Source organism: Danio rerio, chromosome 9 (genome assembly GCF_052040795.2).
Source record: "Danio rerio strain M-AB ecotype USA chromosome 9, GRCz13ab, whole genome shotgun sequence".
Classification (NCBI taxonomy): domain Eukaryota; kingdom Metazoa; phylum Chordata; class Actinopteri; order Cypriniformes; family Danionidae; genus Danio; species Danio rerio.
This window is the reverse complement of record NC_141029.1, coordinates 43,451,977-43,473,686: the sequence shown is the minus strand read 5'-3', so window position 1 is coordinate 43,473,686 and position 21,710 is coordinate 43,451,977. Positions and strand designations below refer to the sequence as shown.

General features: G+C 37.0%; 1 protein-coding gene across 9 annotated transcripts in view; it reads right to left on the bottom strand.

Annotated features, from left to right (window-relative positions):
* The window catches only part of spegb (striated muscle enriched protein kinase b), a 164,317-nt gene that overhangs the window by 69,068 nt on the left and 73,539 nt on the right, over window positions 1-21,710 (bottom strand). For 3 of the 9 annotated variants that reach the window (XR_015499785.1, XM_087268255.1, XM_087268248.1), the window contains exons 2-3: window positions 14,098-14,199; window positions 4,550-4,670 (exon numbers count right to left, since the gene is read on the bottom strand). Coding sequence is in view for 8 of the 9 variants with exons in the window: in XM_087268248.1 (XP_087124374.1) it covers window positions 4,550-4,670; window positions 14,098-14,199 (223 nt within the window). In the remaining variant the exon portion in view is untranslated. Of the gene's footprint in view, window positions 1-4,549; window positions 4,671-14,097; window positions 14,200-14,484; window positions 14,520-19,835; window positions 19,904-21,710 lie in introns of all 9 variants that reach the window. The other 6 variants (XM_087268254.1, XM_087268252.1, XM_087268253.1 and 3 more) reach the window with 4 other exon arrangements.

The following is a 21,710-nucleotide window of genomic DNA, read 5'->3' as shown; positions in this document are numbered from 1 at the left end:
AAAGATAATGCGAGGGGATGTTCAGAGCATGAAAAAAGTGTATTCTATTCATCTTAAATAGATAATCAAGACCAGATTAAAATAAGATGTAAAGATACACCATGTCTACAAGGCTAATACATCTGTATTCTTAAAACAAATTAGAATTGAATGGTCTTGTATGTTTACAACACAACTGAATGCGCAAAAAGAATGTAATCATAGCAAATGGCAGATTCAATTGTGCCTACTAGCCTATACCTTCCAAAATCACCGGGCTAGATAACCACACATCACTGGATAACTACAGAAATAAGTCAAATGTCACTTGCCAGTGTTGGGAAGGAAGAGTAATAAAGGGTTAATGCAGCTGCATAACTGCTAAATGTTGAATCATCAAGAATAATGCTTAAAGGGGTGTAATTCAAAATGACTGAGCACTAGAAAATGTCTGAGGAGCAGTAAAACATAAACCTCTTTCTTGTTTACACAGCACATACCAAACTGCACTAACCTCGCTGAGCTGATCCATCAAGAAGTACTGTAAACCAGTGTAGCTTCCTTCCCAAACGGCAGTTTGACAAACTTATTCTTGTATTAAATATCCAGTGCACTACAACGTGTGAACATCTCCCATGCAGCATCAAAATCATGCCAAAACAAAGCACAAATTTCGTTAAAACAGAGGGATGATCCTTAGAAAGGTGTGATGTTAGTAAGATATGACAAAATTAGCAACTGACAATAGCAGTTCGAAATGTACTCAAGGAAATTCCTAAACATGAATATACAGCCTTATTGGCTTGATTTGAGGGAATAATACTCAACACATTAAAGTGTTTAAGATTGCACTTTATTTGAGATCATTACCATTAAACATACCATTTAACTGATCATTACCATTAAACACTGATATTTAAATTGGCAACAAATTTAGAGACACAAATAACATTTATTCTGTACAGAGCCTCTTAATCTGTGTGAGTAACACACATGTTTGAGAGTTCTTACAAGATCTAAGCCCTCCTATCCTTGCAAAGGCGTCGTGTGCATGCGTGCAAAAAATCCATGCTATGCAGTTCACCAAAAAACAGCATGCACCAAAAAACCAGGGGGAAACCGAAGGGGTCGATGATACCTAACACAAACAAAGTGATGCAAGCATGTTTTTAATGCAAACTTTTGGTCAGCTTCAATTTTGCATCAACTGCTGTGCGGGTCTAAAAAAACGAAAAGCAAATTTGCATATGGACAATGGGGGTCAAAGGAAAGTATGAACTAAATGAAAAATCTAGATGAGGAATGAAAAGGCAATAACGGTGCGTGAGGGAGGCGCTGTATTATGCTTAACTACACTTGTCTCAGTCTGTGACCTCTCAACATTTCGCGCTACGCTACATTACAGACAGAAATTCAAAGCTCGCTGAAACGGTAATGCTAGATTTAACTATACATATGATTAGCATTTGCTTTCCTTTAGTTTAACCATCACTGATATTATGATGCATGGTAAAATGGTAATGTTTTAGTGACACTAAAACAGAATGAGTGCACAGGCAATGGAGAATGCATCACCTTAAGCTTACTCAGCGATTGCTATTTTGGAGTTTTAATGTTTTGTCTTCAGATATTACGGTTTGGCCTACAGCAGCACTTCCAGAGGCGATCTATTCTTAGACTCCGTTAGCAGCTCCTAAAAAATGTTGACCTGCACAAAAGGTCATTACGCTCTCAGCATCTCAGTTTGTACATGATGTGACACAGATCTGACAGATTATAAGGCCAGGTCATTACCTGACGGTGCCTTGCACCTGTCCTCTCTTAGACAGAGCCATGACTTTCTTTAAGGTTATCCAAGGGTTAGGCACAAACAGGTACAGTCTGCCAGTGGCAATAGATTTCTGCTTAACACATTCATGATACAAATGAGAAACAAAATCAAAAGCAGAACCAAACTGTGATGGAAAACAGAAACTAATGGAGAAAACAGGTTCTTGAAGGTATGCCAAGCTAAGTATTGTTTGATGTTAAACAGAGAGGGATGAAATTTGAAAATTGGGGTTAAATTTGGGCTAAACTAAAATTTGAAGGAGAGTTTGTGTGATATTTGATAGAGTGTTACAATCAACCCTGGCTCAAACATGGATGACAAAGAGTGCTTTGGAGGGAAGAATGACACAGCGGATACAACCAGTTGCCCTCTTAACTTTTCTAACAATATCTAAGTTTACACATCATAACCCACATCCCAAAAGGAAGAAACATCTAATACGAGTAAAATCTGGTTTATTATATTAAACTGAACAACACACGGTTCAAGTCTTACAGTCTAATGTAAGCAATTGAGAAGAAGACATTTTTACAATGAAAAGTTTGTTTAGAATGACTAAATATTTTTATTATCGATTAGGGCTGCACTGGGGTGTTTTGCTGCTGAGTGTGACGCGGCTGGGATGAGAATCAGCACCTCCAACTCCCAGGCCATGGTGCTCCACCGGAAAAAGGTGGTTTGCCATCTCCAGGTTGGACGAAAGTCCTTACCCCAGGTGGAGGAGTTCAAGTATCTTGGGGTTTTGTTCACGAGTGATGGAAGGATGGAACGTGAGATTGACAGGTGGATTGATGCAGCGGCAGCAGTAATGCAGTCGATGTATCGGTCCATTGTGGTAAAGAAGGAGCTGAGCCAAAAGGCAAAGCTCTTGATTTACCAGTCAATCTACTTTCCTACTCTGACCTATGGTCATGAGCTTTGGGTCATGACTGAAAGGACAAGATCTCAAATACAAGCGGCTGAAATGAGTTTCCTTCACAGGGTGGCAGGGTGCACCCTTACAGATAGGGTGAGGAGTTCTGTCAACCGGGAGGAGCTCGGAGTAGAGCCACTGCTCCTCCACATCTAGAGAAGTCAGCTGAGGTGGCCCGGGCATCTGTTTAGGATGCCTTCTGGATGCCAACCTAAGGAGGTGTTCCAGGCATGTACCACCAGGAGGAGGCCTTTGGGAAGTCCCAGGACACGCTGGAGGCACTATGTCTCTCAGCTGGCCTGGGATCGCCTTAAGATCCCCCCGGATGAGCTGGAGGAAGTGTCTGGGGAGAGAGAAGTCTGGGGTTCTCTCCTAAGACTGCTGTCCATGCAACCCAGCCGCGGAAAAACGGATAAAAATGAATTAATTATTAGTGCTGCACGATTCTGCCTAAAATGAGAAACACAATTTTATTTGCTTAAAAATGGAGATCACAGTTTTCTCTATGCCATTATTATTGTTACTTCTCAAACAAATGGACTACTGTTGGTTAAAATGCTAAATTTTGTATAGACTTGCAATGGTGGACTTGAATCGGCTTTAAATTTGTCCTGGTCATTAATGCACAGTAAAGTGATCAGAAGTCGAATACATCATCATTGCATGAAGACAGAAATGAATTTTTTTGGGTAAATTATACCTTATAATTATAAACACAGTATGTGACTCTTTCACATGGTTTTACAAATTTAAAACAACGTGAATACTTGTGTGACCATCTTTATGCTTCTCTCCTAGACTTGAAAATGTTGGCTTAATTGTAGAGATGATGGACTAAGATCACTATCTTTTTTTGATTAATTGTGCAGCCTTATTAGCGGTATTGTGAAATGTTCTTTGAATTAACACATTAAAATGAAAATGCAAGGAACAGCTTTTGGAGAAATACATCACTTGTTCTGTTTGTCACAGCTTAAAGAATTACACATTTTTTCAAATAATGCAATTATTCTATGTCAATAAATTTCTGGAAATATTTAAAATGTTGGACCCTTCTCATATTCCACTACCACCACAGCAAAAGTGACTTGAGAATGAAATCAAATCACTTACATCAACAAGACAGATCTATGAGAGTGTTAATATGAGCATCCGCTAAATTTGTTTGGTGTCATTTTCGATGCTGCGCTCCAAAAAATGAAACACACAAATAAAACAAAAAACTTTTGAGGCACTGCCACTTGCAAATGAGTCACGTATAACTGTAAGGCTTTTGGCAGCTCGCTCAGTTCTTACGCTCTGTGGGCTGAGCTGAACCTCATCCAAACACCAAGAGCCCACTCACTGTATCTTCTGTCATTCCTGTGGTGATGTAAGCTGCCTTGTTGGGCCACCACAACACACGGCACAGATATCAAAAGAGACCGAGGAGGAATTACACCCTGGATCTTATTCTCAGCCCCCCTCCCTTCCTAAGCGTTTACAGGGTACACCATGTTAGAGCAAGGGTCTCTTGTGACTCTATGATGGGGGCTGTGGTTGTTGATCTATTGATGTGGGATCTATATCTGTGTTTTTGGTCTGGTTATTGTGGGCTGTGGCTGATTGCAGTTTAGTTTGGCTTGGGAAGGGTTACTTACAGGGGTACAGAAAAAGTCCTTCCTCTATAAAGACTGAACGTGCTACCATAGTAATCGCTAGCTAAAGACACACTTTCCTCAGACCCCCAAACTGGTCGGGACAGATTGGCGCGTGATGCTCGAATCAGAGGCTCGACCCCTAGGTGCCTGATCTGGGTGCCCGTCGGCTCCCGGCTGTTGGCTTGCCTGGCAGACTGCGGCCCTGGGGCTCTCGATCCCAGGGCTAGAGCTTCTCTCTCCAACACTGTGCTTTCACTGGCGGCCCAGCGATTGCTCGCATCTGGGGCGACATCCATCATTCTCTCACCTGTGGGATAGGAAAACGGGAACAAATGGGGCCAATTAAATTTAGGCAAGATGCTTAGTATGACAGCAATCACACATCAGAGACAAATTCATCTACAGTGGGAGAAATAAGTATTGCACTCGTGACCATTTTCCTCAGAAAACATTTTAAAGGTGAGGTTTACTTGAAATTTTCACTGGATGTTGGTAATGACCAAAGAAATACAAACATGCACAGAAAACAAGGGTAATTAGTTTACAAATGAACTTATGTTTAATAAAATTAAACGGCACAGGGAAAAAGTACTGAACACATGAAGTAAGGAAGGTGTAGAAAGGCAGTGAAAGCCCAGACAGAAGCTGAAATCTCTTAGTTTTTCAGCAACCTTCTGCCCTTCATCATTGTGAATTAATATTCGCTGCTTCAGTCCAACAGCTACATTATCAGAATAATGAAGATGAAACTGGAGTGGACAATTCAGCAAGACAATGATCCAAAACAGTCAAGAAAATGCTTTCAGAGAAAGAAAATCAAGCTGTAGAATGGCCCAGCCGATTACCCGACTTGTATCCAACAGAAAATACAAAATAAAGATCAGATTTGATAGACAAGACCCACAGAATCATCATGATTTTTACACTCTGTTAAAGTACACCTGAGCAATGCATGTGACTTGTATTGTTTGCGTTTTTACCAAATTCTGGTTCAATTCAATGTCAATAGCTGCTTTAGAAACGGTTTTTCCAGGAAAAAACATGATGTGTATAATACTTAAATCCCCCACTGTGTATGATCAAAAAGCACAAACAGATATTACTTTGTCTGTCAGTTATATTAAAAACAACAACACAAAAATTATATAAATTATTATTTTTTTAAAGAATACTGATCAAAAATAAAGAACAAATTGTATTATATATTAGTGTTAAGGCCCTTATATACTTCAAACAAAGTTCTTTTTTATTCTTTGTTTGAGGTCAAAAAGAAGTTTGAACAGGCTGACTGACAGTATACTGTTTTCAAATACTCTGACAAACTTGTGTTGCAGTGGGCAGGGCTGTAAATGTTTTACGCATTGTATGTAAAGACTGACTTATACAGTACTTCCACGTGAAGTGCACGCGTACACTCCAGTGCAGCCTTCGCAAGGTCGCATACAGTAGCAATCGCCGTGGCTGACTTCAATGCTGATGAGCACCTCTCAAAAAAGATTTAACTAAACGTCACAATGACACAGGGAAAGCTCTGTGATTGGTCGGCTTGGTAGCTGTGATGGGTGTGGGTGGGACAGAGAGCTGCGCGAACTCGTTAGAGCAAGTGTTTACAAATGTCGAGTCCCATGAAGGAACTCTAGATGGAAGCTGTTGTTTTGTGTTTACCTTATGATTAAAGTTGCACATCTCTAGTCCTGACTCTGAATGAGTTTTAGCTACTTGTACATTAAGGTAGTGTTTAGAAAAACAAAACACCCCCGAAGAAACCCTACACAGAGGAAAGTAAAAACCTACAGCAAGCTAGAGTTTCGGAAGTGTTATTGCAGAGCGACACAAACAGCATGCAGAAGTATAAATGCACAACTACACGCCACCGTAGGCACCATGGGTCACACCAGTCACTCGATGACTGAGGTGACCCATGGTGCCTACGGTGGCGTGTACAAATCAGCCTTAACATTATTATTATTTTGCATATGCGCATAAAAAAATGGTTGATGGAAACGTCAAGATGAGCATAAACTTTGAAAATGCGCATAGAAAACATTTGCGCATAACTTAGTAAGATAAACGTTTTATTATTTTGTTATAAGAGATCATGTGATGATAAAAATGTGCGTGATTGGACAAACCATCAGGCTGAGCACATTATAAAACATCTGAAATTTTGTTTTGGTCATTCTAAAATGCCGTACCTTTTAAGTATTAGTGTTATTATATTATTAATGACCTCCATAATCAAAAGCGTCTGTGTCTGAAGCCTTCAAACGCGAACGAGCATTCACTGCGTGTCAGGATTGCCTTCTAAGGTGCAAGTTATTTACTAGATGAAGAAAAGATTGAAGCCGCTTCTCCTACTGCAGCAAATTCCGATTTTACTTCCGATTTAGTGACGATTTAGTTCATTCGCACTTTTGGATGGAAACATAGCTAAAGAGACGCAACAAACTAAAAACAACTAAATAATAAAATGGCAGCCCAGAGTTCTGATCACAACCTAATTGAAAATCTCTGTAAAATCCTGGGAGGCAAAGATATGGATAAGAAACACTACAGTCAGTGAACAGAAAAGTGGAGCAAGATGATAAAAGGGCAGTGTGAGAAATTAGTGATGTCCTGTGGCTTCAGACAGAAGAAAGAAATATGAACTAAGAAATAAATACTGTTTATTCTGCTAGTGCTAGTAGCTAATATAAGTGGATTACATGAGAATGGACTCAGATGTGTGAAGAATAAAGCCCAGGTGATGGCATTCAGCTGCAAGCCATGCTGAAGCAAAGTCCCAGCTGATGCCTTTAGAGCCAGTGTGATTCACAGTGACTGAATGGATTAGACTCAGTCAGGAAGAATCCATCAAAATCCATGACAAAAAGCCTCCGCCCACCCCTCTACACCCACCATAACAGATCAAATCAATCACTGATGCCACTATGGAAATCATATGCTCCACCAAATCCTGAATTGTTTATTCTTCAAGTATCTCTTTGTTGGTGAAATTGTTGACTTACATTTTTTTTAGAAAGGCTTTGGATGCTACAACCGTATGTTATACGCTGTTAAGACAAGAGCATCATTCATGACCGCACTAATGACGAACAAGCAATTTACTGTGCAATTCACGCTCCAGTGCTTGCGGTGCACTTCTCGAAAATCTATCCTGGTTGAAAGCTGCGTTGTTACACAGGATAAATGAATTTCGATGTTAGAAGCTGGGATCAAAACGGATATTTATATACAGGCCATGCTGTTCACACACTTCTCAATTCTAAGCTGAAATCACACATCAAATGAAAATCTATCTATTTCTCTCTTCTGTTTTTTAGTCCCCTCTCGTGATGATGAAAGAAATGGAAATATCGTTCACCCAATCTGTAAGTGTCTCAAATACACTCCCAACCACTTTCGCTAGGGAATAACAGGAAAGCTTTTGTCATAATACATACTGACAACTGAGAATTCAATTGCCTAGGCTCTGCAAAAGACCTAAATAGAATCAAGAGGATAGATAGGCCTTGGACTTGTGTCTTTGTAAACATGTCCGTCCCTTTTCTTGATTTATTGGCATCTATATTCATGAATATATTATTAAATTTGTTTTATTAGACACACAAATAAAAGAGTGTAACAAAGCAGAACACAAAGCAAATCAAATGGAAAAAAAAACATCCCCAACCAAGAATATCTGTGCTCAATACCTTGATGTTGAACATGCAGCAGGGTCTCATTATTATTCATAGGTTTCTATATTCTTGGTTCAAGCACACATTTGATTTCATACGCTGGTAAAGATGCTGAGCATACAATACCAGTTTATTGACTACTAAATCAAAAATCTGAACATATCATCAGATAAAGTCAGCTATGCATGTTCTGATGTGTAAACCTTACAAACGCTTACTCAATGACCTTGCTTCGGGTTATTTCATGCTTTATCAGGATAACAGGGATGGATGGATGGATGGATGGATGGATGGATGGATGGATGGATGGATGGATGGACGGATGGATAATAAATATGGATGATGGATGGAATGATAATAGATATGGAAGGATGGAAGGATGGATGGATGGATGGATGGATGGATGGACGGATGGATGAATGGATGGATGGATGGATGGAATATAGATATGGATGGATGGATGGATATTAAATATGGATGATGGATGGAATGATAATAGATATGGAAGGATGGATGGATGGATGGATGGATGGATGGATGGATGGATGGATGGATGGAATATAGATATGGATGGATGGATGGATATTAAATATGGATGATGGATGGAATGATAATAGATATGGAAGGATGGATGGATGGATGGATGGATGGATGGATGGATGGATGGATGGATGGATGGATGGATGGATGGATGGATGGAATATAGATATGGATGGATGGATGGATGGATATTAAATATGGATGATGGATGGAATGATAATAGATATGGAAGGATGGATGGATGGATATTAAATATGGATGATGGATGGAATGATAATAGATATGGAAGGATGGATGGATGGATGGATGGAATATAGATATGGATGGATGGATATTAAATATGGATGATGGATGGAATGATAATAAATATGGATGGATGGATGGAATATAGATATGGATGGATGGAATGATAGATGGATGGATTGATGGATTATAGATATGGATGATGGATGGAATGATAATAGATGAGTATGGATTGATTGATGGTATAGATATGGAATATGGGATGGATGGAATATAGATATGGATGGATTGAATGATGGATGGATGGATAATTAATTATATATATTTGGAGGATGTATTGATGATAGATATATATTTGAATGGATAGATGGATATATATATATTTAACTGATGAATAGATAAATGGTCAGATGTTTATAATATATAACTGAATGGATGATATTTAACTGGATTGTTTGGTGATCTGTATGGATGGATGATATAAATATTTTGATGGATGGATGAGTTGATGGATGATATATAATTGGAAGTATGGATGGACGATACAACAGTTAATTTGATGGATTGCTGAATGACAAATTACTGGAGGGATGGATGAATCAATAAATGGGTATACAATTTTACGGATGGAAGACAATTTGATGAATGTAATAAGTAGATGAATGAATAAATGAATGAATGAATGAATGAATGAATGAATGAATGAATGAATGAATGACATAAATTGATGTATTAGTGGGTAGTTGGATTAATAGTATAAAATTGAATGATAGATAGATGGAATATAAATTGGATGGATGGATGTTACATGATTGGTAATGATGTATGGAAGGAAATTGTGTCTTTTCCCTTTAAACTCTTATAAAATTACACATATACACATATCTAAATGCCTAGAATTATGAACATGATCACTTTAGTAAATTAATTATTTATTTGATTAAAACATTCTATAATGAGTAAATATAACTATTTACGAATACAGTGTTATTAATATCCAAATAAGCTGACAGTAAACATCTCAAACAAGCAGAACATGGGACCCAAGTCACCTTTATGTCAAATAATGTACAATAGACTTATACCGCTTTACCACTTTTTTATAACCAAAATAAAGAACATTAAAAAATACCAGAAGAAATTTTATATATGGAAAGAAAAAAAAAAACAGACCACTTGCCTAAGTATTCTGAAGCCATAAAATTTGTGTGAGGATCAGACTGAATGTACCTTATTATTCCTGAAAAGGTCATGTTCACCAGCTCGTCAAGTTCAAAGACGAGAAACAATGTTCTGTTCGGTCACTGTGCTGTTTATACATCAGAACACAAAGGCAAATGAGATTTCAGAGCTTCAGTGGAGGGAAAACTATTAAACTGTCTCTCTGTTCCTCACACAAAACTATGGCTACAGGAGACTGATATAATATAGTGCATGCTTCATTTTGTTAGTCTTGTTTGTTGTTGTTGGTTTTTTTTTGGAGCATTTCATTTTTGACCCTATGTGGTTGTATAAAAATATATATAAAAAGTCTGTCCTTTTGTGTCTAAAAAGAAAATAATAGCATATTTGTTTGAAACCAAAAGTCCTGTACACCTCCAGAGAGTGGAAAAGGGCACAATATACATCATTCAACCCCCACATTCAGGACACAAAGCTACTGAGTTTCAGACTACTGGGCACTAAAACATCCCAGAATGCAAATGGACACTATTTTACGCTCTATTACTTTTTACTGTTTAATATTATATTGTACATTATGCAGTAAAAATGTACATTATTTAATGAGTAAATTTACAGTGTTGAAAGACGCTTCACACACCAAATGTAGTTTCAATGCATGTTTACTCAGAATACCTTGCAGTGTATCTTGTATTTAACATACTTAAGTACACAATTTTCCTGTAAAGCAGAATAAAAACTATGTGTTTGTGTGTATGTGCTTGTTTATGTAATTTATGAAGACACAAATTTGTATAATGACACAGGTATGACCTAAGTATTACAATGTTGAGGTGGTTTAAGAGAACATGCCTTGTGCCATTGTGATTTAAAACTATTTAAAAATCATACCTATTGTGTGTTTTTGTTTAGTTTTTTTACATTCAAAAATTGTTTCAAGGGTTGGGTTTTGGTGTAGGCAGTGATGTTGCCAGAGGGGGAATTGCTTTGGGGGTTAAGCCCCTGATGTATTATCAAAAGCCCCTGATCTTTTGGAATATGTTCCACTTGAAAATAGGTTGTATAACATTTATTTTGCTATTCAAGTACTTAAAATTACCACATATATCATGCGAATTCCTCTTAACGCAGCTTTTGTGTCACGTATTTGAACAGTCAGCTGTTCAGCAGAACTTGTTTCTATTGGCAAGAAGGAGTGGGACTGTTGTTACACGGCAAAAGTTAAAAAAATCGTCATTCATTCATTATTTTAAGGAGCTGAAGCTGATGAGGTAGTAATACAACTGTTTCGCAAAACTTAGTAGTTCTAACTATTGATGAAGCTTAATATTGTCACGTTTTAGCGTGATCAAAAGAGGAAATAAATGGGTGTAGAATCCAAGTGCAGTTTATTTGATGTATTGTGCAGTGACAATGACAAAAATCCCAAAATCAAAGTAACAAAGTAACAAAATAGCAAACAAACAAACAAAACAAGAAACTAAGACAGATTAACTCGAACTAGATTTTAACAAGATACAGAAGCAAGATCAGGAACAACATACCAAGAATGACAAACGAAGAACTAACAAACAGAGTTGGAATGGTTGAATATATAGTCCAGGTAATCAACGGGGATATTAAATCAGTGTAGATGACAGACCGGGTGTGTGCGCGAAAAAATGTATAGAAATGTAGTCTTTTTGGGCGCTGTAGTTCCACTCAGTGTCCATTGAACTACAGCGCCCTCAGGGGGTCACTGACAGATGTGACAAATATTTGTTTTCACAGTATAAACTGTGTGTAGTTTTAGTGAAAAAAATAACTATAATCAATAAAATCTGCATCATATAACTGTAAATAGATGCAAATTATTCAGAAAAAACTCTTTTATACCTATATTCTACATGCTATATTAACATGCTATGTTAGTTAGCATCAGATTATACAGACAATGAGAAATGCAACTGAAATCCATTTAAAGGTGTATATTGTTCATACAGTGTTTAAAATTAAGTAAATTCATTGTTTAATAAATGCATTGTTATCCATTAATAATTTATAAAATAATGTAACTGCCTTAAATAACCTCATTAGGGGGAGCAAGCAGAGGTATTCAGCAGAGTAGAATTATACTAGGGATGCACCAATCCCAATAATTGGATCGGATATCGGTTTGATACCGCATATTTTTGCCGGATCGGGTATCAGCTAGCTGGTACCAATCCCCATCCGATCTTGCGCATGTGCTATATTCTGTGTAATTCATAAACCAACAAAGCCATGAAGGTAGCTTATTATAAGGGCCTAGAAAGTGGTCATGTAGGCCTACTATACCCCAAATGTTCTAGTTTAATGTGAAGTACAGTTGAATATTCACATGGTTAAATTCATGTTCAGTTAAGCGCTTCCCGCTGTAGCACCTGTCAATTATTCTCCATTCATTCATAATTCAAACTGCGTGTCGCATTCAAGACAAAACAAATAACTTTCTCCAAGACTAATTGTTCCTGTTAATATAAGTAATCAGTGGATAAATGCATTTAGTTTTGCATTAAATGGGTTCATTTGATATGCTACAAGAAGTCCATTGCATTTTCTAAATCAAGTTACGCTGTGTCTGTTAGATCAGCAGATCGCATTTGCAACACTGGAGTTGAGAGGGTTTTTACCTGTTCTTTACACATAAAGTAGGTCTACGTCTAATTTTAAATTTGAAAAGGCTGGATAATACATTTTTCAGACACTCAATGCACTTCTTCCCTTTGTGCTGCTGTTTTGTAAGTGTCCGCAGATACCAGAGGGCTGCACGCTGTCTCTCAGTGATGCATCAAGCACTTCATTCACACACCGGCTGCACAGACGTGACATGTGCTGCTCTGTAAAATTATTCAGTAATATTCTTCATTCTTCTTCACTCTCTACTTTAAGTGATGTAAATAGTTTGTAAAGCCTGGCTCATTGTGGTCAAAGTAGTTGATTATATCAATAAAAGTGAAACTGACAGGCGCAATATGGAATGTCATTAACAGAAAAATTGTTTATCCTAATATGGGCTACTCTGAAACTGTGAATATTTTACTGTAATTTTATTTGTACCAACACTTTTTTAACAAACCAGTTTGTGTTTTATTGTTGAAGCATATAAGCAGATCTTGTTTAGAACTTTCTCCGTCTCAATCACTGCAAGATTTGGCGATGGATTTAGTAAAACTGGCCTCAGACAGTTTAGTTTAGTCTGCGTCAAACCTGCATGACAATATCAGGCTTTGCTAAAATGCTGATTATTTTACTAATTAGGGTCAATAGTGGTAGCCTATTACTAAAATGCAATTGTGCAATTTCAAAGATAAATCTTAATATTAAAAAAGGAAACATAAGCTGTGCCACAACAGATCAATGTCGTAATGAATGCTCGAATAATGTAGCCTAGTTTACAGCGAGCATCATGTTTTAAGTTAGATTGTGCTGTCTGTCATATACAGTAGGTCTATAGGTCTGTTATTTATTCTAAATAGCATATATTTTTTGAGTTTATCACCAGAACTATAGAAACTGTATAATGCTTAAAAAAAAAAAAAAAAAACTGTATCGGATCTGTATTGGTCGATACTCAGAATTTTGGTATCAAGATCGGATCCAAAAAAATGGTATCGGTGCATCCCTTTAACTTCTTTAGAGCTAAGCCCCTTATCTCTTTCAACCCTAGCAACGTCCCTGGGGGTAAGGCTATATAATAAGCGGTAAAAAACACAGTACGCCAATGGAAAGTCTTTTTAAACCACAAAAAACATCTTGTGTGTGTGGCCAATAAAATTTCTGACAGCATTTGCATTGCTGAAAAAATGAAACCAGTAATATTGTCAAAAACCTTTACACTTTAAAAGATGTCTTGATTTAACCCATTTGAATCACATTCAATATCGGCATACTTTTTAAGCTGACTTGCTGCTAAAGATACATTAATTATTAACGTTCGTAATTATTAAAACGTCCAAATGGTTTTTAGCTGGTCTGAATGTGGACATGCATTATACTGCAAAATGTTACTCTTATAAACTACAAAAGGTTAACTTTCAGTAGCTCTATTTGAAATGTCATGTACAGTACCTGCAGGCACTCGTTGGGCCTCATCCTGAAAACCTCTGGCTCCTTCTTTGGCCTCCAGGGGTATTTGTGGCTCAGCGGCTTCGTCTTCTGTAGTCTCAGAGTCTACCACAAAAATAAATAAATAAATAAATAAATAAATAAGATATTGAGTCACAAACCAGCACCTGCAATGATAACTGATGTCTAACTAAGAAAATGAAATCATGACATACTACTGTACATAAACAGTTTTTTTTTCAGAGAGAAAGTGTAGCAAAAAAAGCAGAAGCTGTCACATTGTGAAAAGTGAAACGAAAAAAATAAAAGATGGTGTTTGAAATGAAAGAGTAGTGAAGTAAAGAGAAGATGAGCTGCTGCAGGGAGCCCAAAGATGAAAACTAACATTACCATAACTTTGTTTCCGACAGGAGCGGAAAACTTCGCTTCCATAGTGGCAGAGGAGAGAAGCAGACAAGACATCACCGTTACTATACAGACAAATCCCATAGCAGAAAATATATAAGACAACAACAAACTGCTGAATGGACACATTTGCACCATTTGGTTGACGGGTACTTGCTGCACAATATAACTGTAACACGATTTGCTTAGTGTTATGTGCACAATTTTTTGTTTGAGTTTTACTTTGTTTGGCAAATAGCAGAGCTGCTTGGGATGACCAGAAAGGCAGATAAAAATCACAAATTGTATATGCAAAAGGGTAAACATGTATCGTCCAACCAAAAATGAAAAGTTGCTCTTAATTTACAAACACTCAGGCAATCCAAGATGTAGATTTTGCATCAGTGAGACATTAAAGAAGATTTTTTTTTACTTTATTTCACTTCATAAAATCTCAATTTATCATCAGGGGACATGGGTATTAATATTGTTTTGCCTACATGCTTTTTTTTTTTTTTCATTTGAACTCTCAAAATACTGGTAGCTAAAAAATCTTGTTTAATAGTCTATTAAAAAAATATGTTAGATTTTTTAAGAGTAATTACAAACATTGAATATCCATTAAAGGTGCAGTATGCAAGTTTGACACCCAGTGATTGAACTAGGTTTTGCATTCCTGGTTCAAAACACACCCACAAGCGCAGGTTGCCAGATTGAAGTCCAACAGGAGTGTGTCTTACTACCGAGCCTGGTTGAGACTGATTTAAGTAGTGTTCGACATAAAAGCAACGGTACACGATAGAAGGAATATTTTCCATATTAAAAGGAGTTTTTATTCTAACCAACACCTCAAATTGATATATTAAAAACGGCTTCTATTTCTCACAGTTGAACAACAGAAAATTCTGACAATGATCACCTCAGGTAAACATCATGTGCTTTATTCAGTGTTAAATGCTAACAATGCGACTTTGAATTTCATTTACATGACAATTATTATCATACTACTGAAAGCAGCAGCAGATAGCTCACCTCAGATCTTGAAAATAAAATAAACCGCTTGAAATTGAACTTTAGATCTGACTTAAAACCAACATCAGCATCTACATTTATTAACATTACAGGGATTTAATATGTAATAATTAGACCTAAATATAAACCTTACCATTTTGTTGGAGTGCAGTATTTGCACTATTCTGTGCTTCTGAAAGGCTGTATTTAAATTTCTGTTGTGCTTTGTCTGGTGCAAACAGCTAAATTGCTTATCACAGCCAATCTCATCATGTAATGTGTTGTTAGGACACAAAGTTACAATGTAACCTGCTCACCTAATGTTTACTTTCATAATATTTATATCATTTGCTAATTAATAATCTCATGTGGAACTCTGAATCTGCATCTCATTTTGGAGTCTGCTACTGTCCACCAGAGGTCACATTTCGGTCTCGGATGCGTGCTTTGAGAGCTTTTCTGACTGAATGGTGAAATACGTAGTTTTCTGACAAGCCGACCCATGGTGCTGAAATATAATTCGCTAAACTGGCAGTGGCCTGTTTAAAAGAATCAAAACAAAATTAGCCATTCCAACATATAACAGACATTTTCAAAGCAGAATATCTTTAGCATTGTTTTTCAGATTAACAAGAATGTTCACTTGGCATGTTTTTTTAAATATCTGCAAACATTTTATGGTATTTTTATGCTTTAGAGGTGTCAAAAACTTGCATACAGCACCTTTAAAGTCCTTAAGTTTCGTTAGTTAAAATGAGTTTATTAAATTAAACTCAATTTAATCTACAATTACCTAGGATAATCTTTCATTTATGAACTAATGACCTGAGCTTTTTAATACATATTTAAAACATGCATGTACAATACTTTAAGCCAATTCATTTTGATGACATTATCCTTTCCAATGAGATCAATAATATTTAGTTAAACAGATTACACTGCCAAATCATCTGCAGTGTATTTCTAAACATTAATGATTATAAGAAACAACATTTTAATTCATGAGATTCACATACAATAATAAATCATTTAAAATGCCATGAGCTAAAAGGATGCAACGAAGTCTGATTTTAAATGAAGAATGTAATAAAGAGACTAATCCACATTAATTCTGCCCGTCTAATTAATTATTTAAAGCATAGTTTCAATTTAAAGCGCTTTTATAGGGAGCCACGTCTAAAAATCTCATCTCATCAGTGCAAAAGTGTCAGCAGTCGGTATAAATTGCTTCAGTGCTAAGCACTGCTAAGCTTTTTGCATTATTGATGCTTGAGATTATAGTGCTTTTGTACATAGTGAACTGATTCATTGTCAGGCTCCTCTTTATCAGAGCGAGCAGACAGACAATTGCAGAAAATCTGTCTAGCGTGACTTTTCAGACCCAAGTACACGCACGCACGCACACACACGTTTGTTTTTGTGAAAAGTGGGGACATTACATAGGTTTCCATTCATTTTATACAGTCCAAACCATATATTGTATTGCCCTCACCCCACCCTACCCCTAAACCCAACCATCACAGGAGACTGTGTGCAGCTTTACTCTCTGATTAAACTCATTCTGTAGGATTTAAAAGCTTTTTGAGAAATGAGGACGTCACCAATGTCCTCATATTTCACATCCTTTTTGCAATACCTGTGTCATACCCGTGTCATTATACAGATTTGTGTCCTGATATGTCACAAAAACACGTACACACACACACACACAACACTGACTGATCTTCAATAATAGAGGAAATAATGATCAACAACACAATGATTTATTACAAATCACAATAGAAACACAGAATTGAACAACACTAACAATTCATAAAAAGTCAGTACTTAAAACTGAGGATGCATCACGGTTTATATGAACAGAAAATGCTGGGTTCCACACAATTTCCGCATGTTGTTCCAACACAAATCTATTAGGTAAACTTAATACAAGTTTAGTCAGGTAAACTTAATACAACTTAATACATTGTTAATACAAATATAGGTGTATTGAACATTAAACAATTAAGTTGTCCCAAAATAACTCAAGAGTTGTGTTGATTCAGCTGATTTTAAATAAGTAGTTGGAACAAGCAACAAAAATCACTGTTTTGAGTGAATGATTTTATAGTTATCAAGCAAGAACATGAATGATATTCCCATTAGGAGTCATTCATAATAAATGCTTCACTGAGAGGTAATGGAGCAGTGCGGTGGTGGAGGCACAATTTAGGGCACACAGTTTTATATTATATTTGTCTGAAGCAAACACTTCCTCTGATGTAGGTCTTGAAGGTGTCTCTGATGAGATTATGGAGCTGTTTGATGGAGAGATTGTTTTGGATTGCATCGATACTTGATGACTTTGGGCTTGCCTTGGAGTATTTAAGGGATGGAAATCTTAAATTGTAGCAATCGATCATCGACTGGCTGATGTTTTGCATGCACTTGAGTAATGTTTCTCAGTTCAAAACCAATTTTGAAAGTTGGCAAGTTGAATGTTGCTATTCTGTGCTGTTTATACATTTCAAATTGAAATAGGTCGGGTTGAGAAATAGCAAGGGGTTTAAGATATAATTAATAATAATAAGAATTCCTTACATCTAGATGGAGCTTTTCTAGACAAAGCGCTTTATGCATTTTTGGGGGGAATCTCCTCACCCACAACCAATGTGCATCTACCTGGATGATGTGACGGCAGACATATTGCACCGGACCCCACACTAGCTGATTGGTGGAGAGGAGACAGAGTAATGAAGCCAATTATAATATGGGGATGAATAGGAGGCCATGACTGACAGAGGCCAGTGGGTAAATTTGGCCAGGATGCCGGGGTTAAAGCCCTACTTCTTTTAAAAAGACATCCTGGGATTATTAACGACCACAGAAAGTCAGGACCCCGGTTTAACGTCTCATCTGAAAGATGACGCTCACTAAGCAGTATAAAGTCCCCTTTACGATACTGGGGCGTTAGGACCCACGCAGACCCCAGGTTAAGTCCCCCCTGCTGGCCTCACTAACACCAATTCCGGCAGCAACCTAGCTTTCCCATGTGGTCTCCCATCATGGTACTGATCGGGCACAGCCTGACTCAGCTTTAGTGGGCATCCATGTAAGAGTTGAAGAGAGCTAGCTGCCGGCCAACATATCAGTTATTATATTGACTTATCTAATCCGAACCAAACCAAATTAACCAAATTAACGAGAGGTTTAAATATTTGTAAGAAGTTTACATAATAAATTGTAGATATTTGTTTTTGAAATGCCAACGAAACTAAAATCCTAATTAGTGTGTATTTCATGATTGTTTTATTTAATTTAATTGACATTTGTGCACCAGGATGTTAAAATTAATGTAATTCTAACTTCAATAATGATAATATGTTTGTTATTTATGTATTATTCCATTTATTTTCCTAATTGAAATAATGCTGATGTAAAATAAAAAAAATAAAATATATACAACTAATTATAAGATAAAATATTTAAAATTTTAAAAACTTAATGTTGGATTGGTAACTGCTTGAAGTAAAGCACTAAAATTACAAAAACTGAAAAAGTATTTACATTTAGCATTGTTTTCTGTTAGCAAAAAACTTTTTTTGAATCACTGTAATGTAAACATACCATAAAATAAAATGCAACTTAAACAAAAAAAAGAGAAATAACATTTAAAAAACTAACATTTAAAATAAAGCTCTTTTAAAATAGTACATAAATAATGCTAAGATAAATTATTATTTGAATTGCAGTTAATTCCTCTTCGTGTCCATTTCTGCCAGGTGTCTCTAGTTTTAATATACTGTATATGAACTTGAATTCTTCATTCCTTCGGCTTAGTCTTTTATTTATCAGGGGCTGCCACAGTGGAATGAAGCACCAACTATTCAGGCATATGTTTTACTCTAGCAACTTCCAGCCGCAGCCCAGTACTCGGAAACACCTATACACTCTTGCATTCACACACACACTTATACACTATGGTCGATTTAGTTTCTCCAATTCACCTATAGCGCATGTCTTTGAACTCTGGGGAAAACCGGAGCACATGGAGGAAACCCACGCCAACACAGGGAGAACATGCAAACTCCACACAGAAATGCCAACTGGCCCAGCTGGGGCTCGAACCAGCGACCTTCTTTCTGTGAGGCGACAGTGCTAACCATTGAGCCTCCGTGCCAACCCTCCTTGAATTCTTTAAATATCAAATTTTCCTCACAACTGTTTGAAGATACATATTACAAGATCAGCTTCACTCACTTTCAAATGAAAAACAAAATCAATGCATCCTCAATTTTAAACAAAGACCAGACATTTGATGACTGACAGACTCTGAAGGGTTTTCGTAAAATCTCTTTTGTAATAACCTGTTATCTATAAAGCCAAACACACCATGAGTGAACCGCCCAAATGTTCGGGTAGAGTGTCCGGTTTTCTGAAAAGAGAAAGAGAGAAAAGGTATATTAGTGGCAGCACAAACGATTTCCAATGTATGATTACAACATCAAACCAGCAAAACAGGCAAGCACCTCAAACAGATATCCCCAAAACACAGCACATTTAAAACCAGAGGTACAAAGATGCAATGCCATTTACCGGTGTACAAAAAAAAACAGGTCCATCTATGCTCTGCTAACCTAGATTTTAAATCGTATGTAGGGCATTTGGTGACTGAGAGGCTAGAAAATGAGCTGGCTCCTTTTGCCAATCCCTGCGTTGGCGTCCCTGCATGTCACCTTGGATTAAACGTATCTGCTAAATGACAAGTATGAAAGCATTCAATGCAGCTATGAAATGCTTGATCGTATTCGGTTATACCAAGCAACACAATAGAAAGCATTTAATTCCTTTGTCAATTTATAGACAGCTTCATCTTGCTTAGTCAGAAATATGATTCTTGGCTTCCCGATATAGCTTCCTATTCACCAATCTTGAATTTTCACAATGGATGAATGTAAACCGGGATGCACTGGGCAGCAGCCGTCTGTCACTCCGAATCCATTAGTTACAGCGAGAAATGAAATCCTAATGGCCGAGGCACCAGTAATTTCAAACCCTTCTTCTGGCCAATCTGCTCCCTAACCACATTAGATAAAGACGGCCGCCATCCGTTTCAGAGGCTGCAGCCTGGAGCTTTCCATAGAGGCGAATAAAAGAGGATGAACTTAGAGATGAATTACAAGCCGACCGTTGGTATGCACTTGCTTAAGGTCGGCTCTTTCTGCTTGTTGTAAAGAAAACATTTACAGGGCATTAAAACTATTTGAATAATTCATAGGTAAAGAAAGATTCATGCGCGTGCGATGCTGGTTAATTCGTCATTAGCCTCCATGTTTGGCATCTTAATGGACAAAAAGGCCAGTTCCACTCCAGCGCACAAGTGCCATGCATTATGCATAAGATTTTTCTGCATTCTTCTATTGCCGCGTTCAGTCAACACAACTACCACCGAAAAGCATTTGATGATCAATCCACACGCAGAGATGGCCATTGACGAAGCCTACGCACACTTGAGCTGCTACAAGCACCGTTAGCATTGATTTAAATGTATTTCTTGGCATAAACCTTTAGAGAAAGTGCTCATTTCCCACTGCATTTAACATTAGTATATGCATATAACATAACGTCACTGTCAGCTGGAAGTCTTGTACAAATCCTGCTACTTTTCAGAAAATAATACATTTTTTATTTACTTAATAGTCAGTCCCTTAAAGATGTTGCAGGTACACATATATTTGTGGTCTACACTGTAAAAAGCAATTAGTTGGCATTACTTCATTTAACCGCATAATTATACAAATTATAATAATTATGCGTAATTATGAAAATGAAGTTAAATCAATTTAATAGTTTCAGGTTACAACAGGTTTACTACAATATTTTAAGTAAAGTAAACTTGTCACTTTTCAGGCAATAAGCTTACTATTTCTTTACTATTTTTTTTGTAGCATAAAATGGAACACAGGCTCATTGTGGATACGTATTCCTGTCTATATTTCTGGAGAGCGCCAATTATGTAGCCAGAGGTATGTATGGCTGCATTTCATCTTTTAAATGAATGCTACGGAGTGATATGTCATCACAGACAGCTTTTGTTCCTTTTAGCGCAACTAGCTGCCTGCTTACCTTCATACGAATGGCTTTTCCGGTTACCAGTTTGCCCTGCAGCTTACTGTGTACGCCAATGGACTTTGAATGTAGCGTTGAGATAACCACGATTTGGGTTTTGATTTAAGACACTT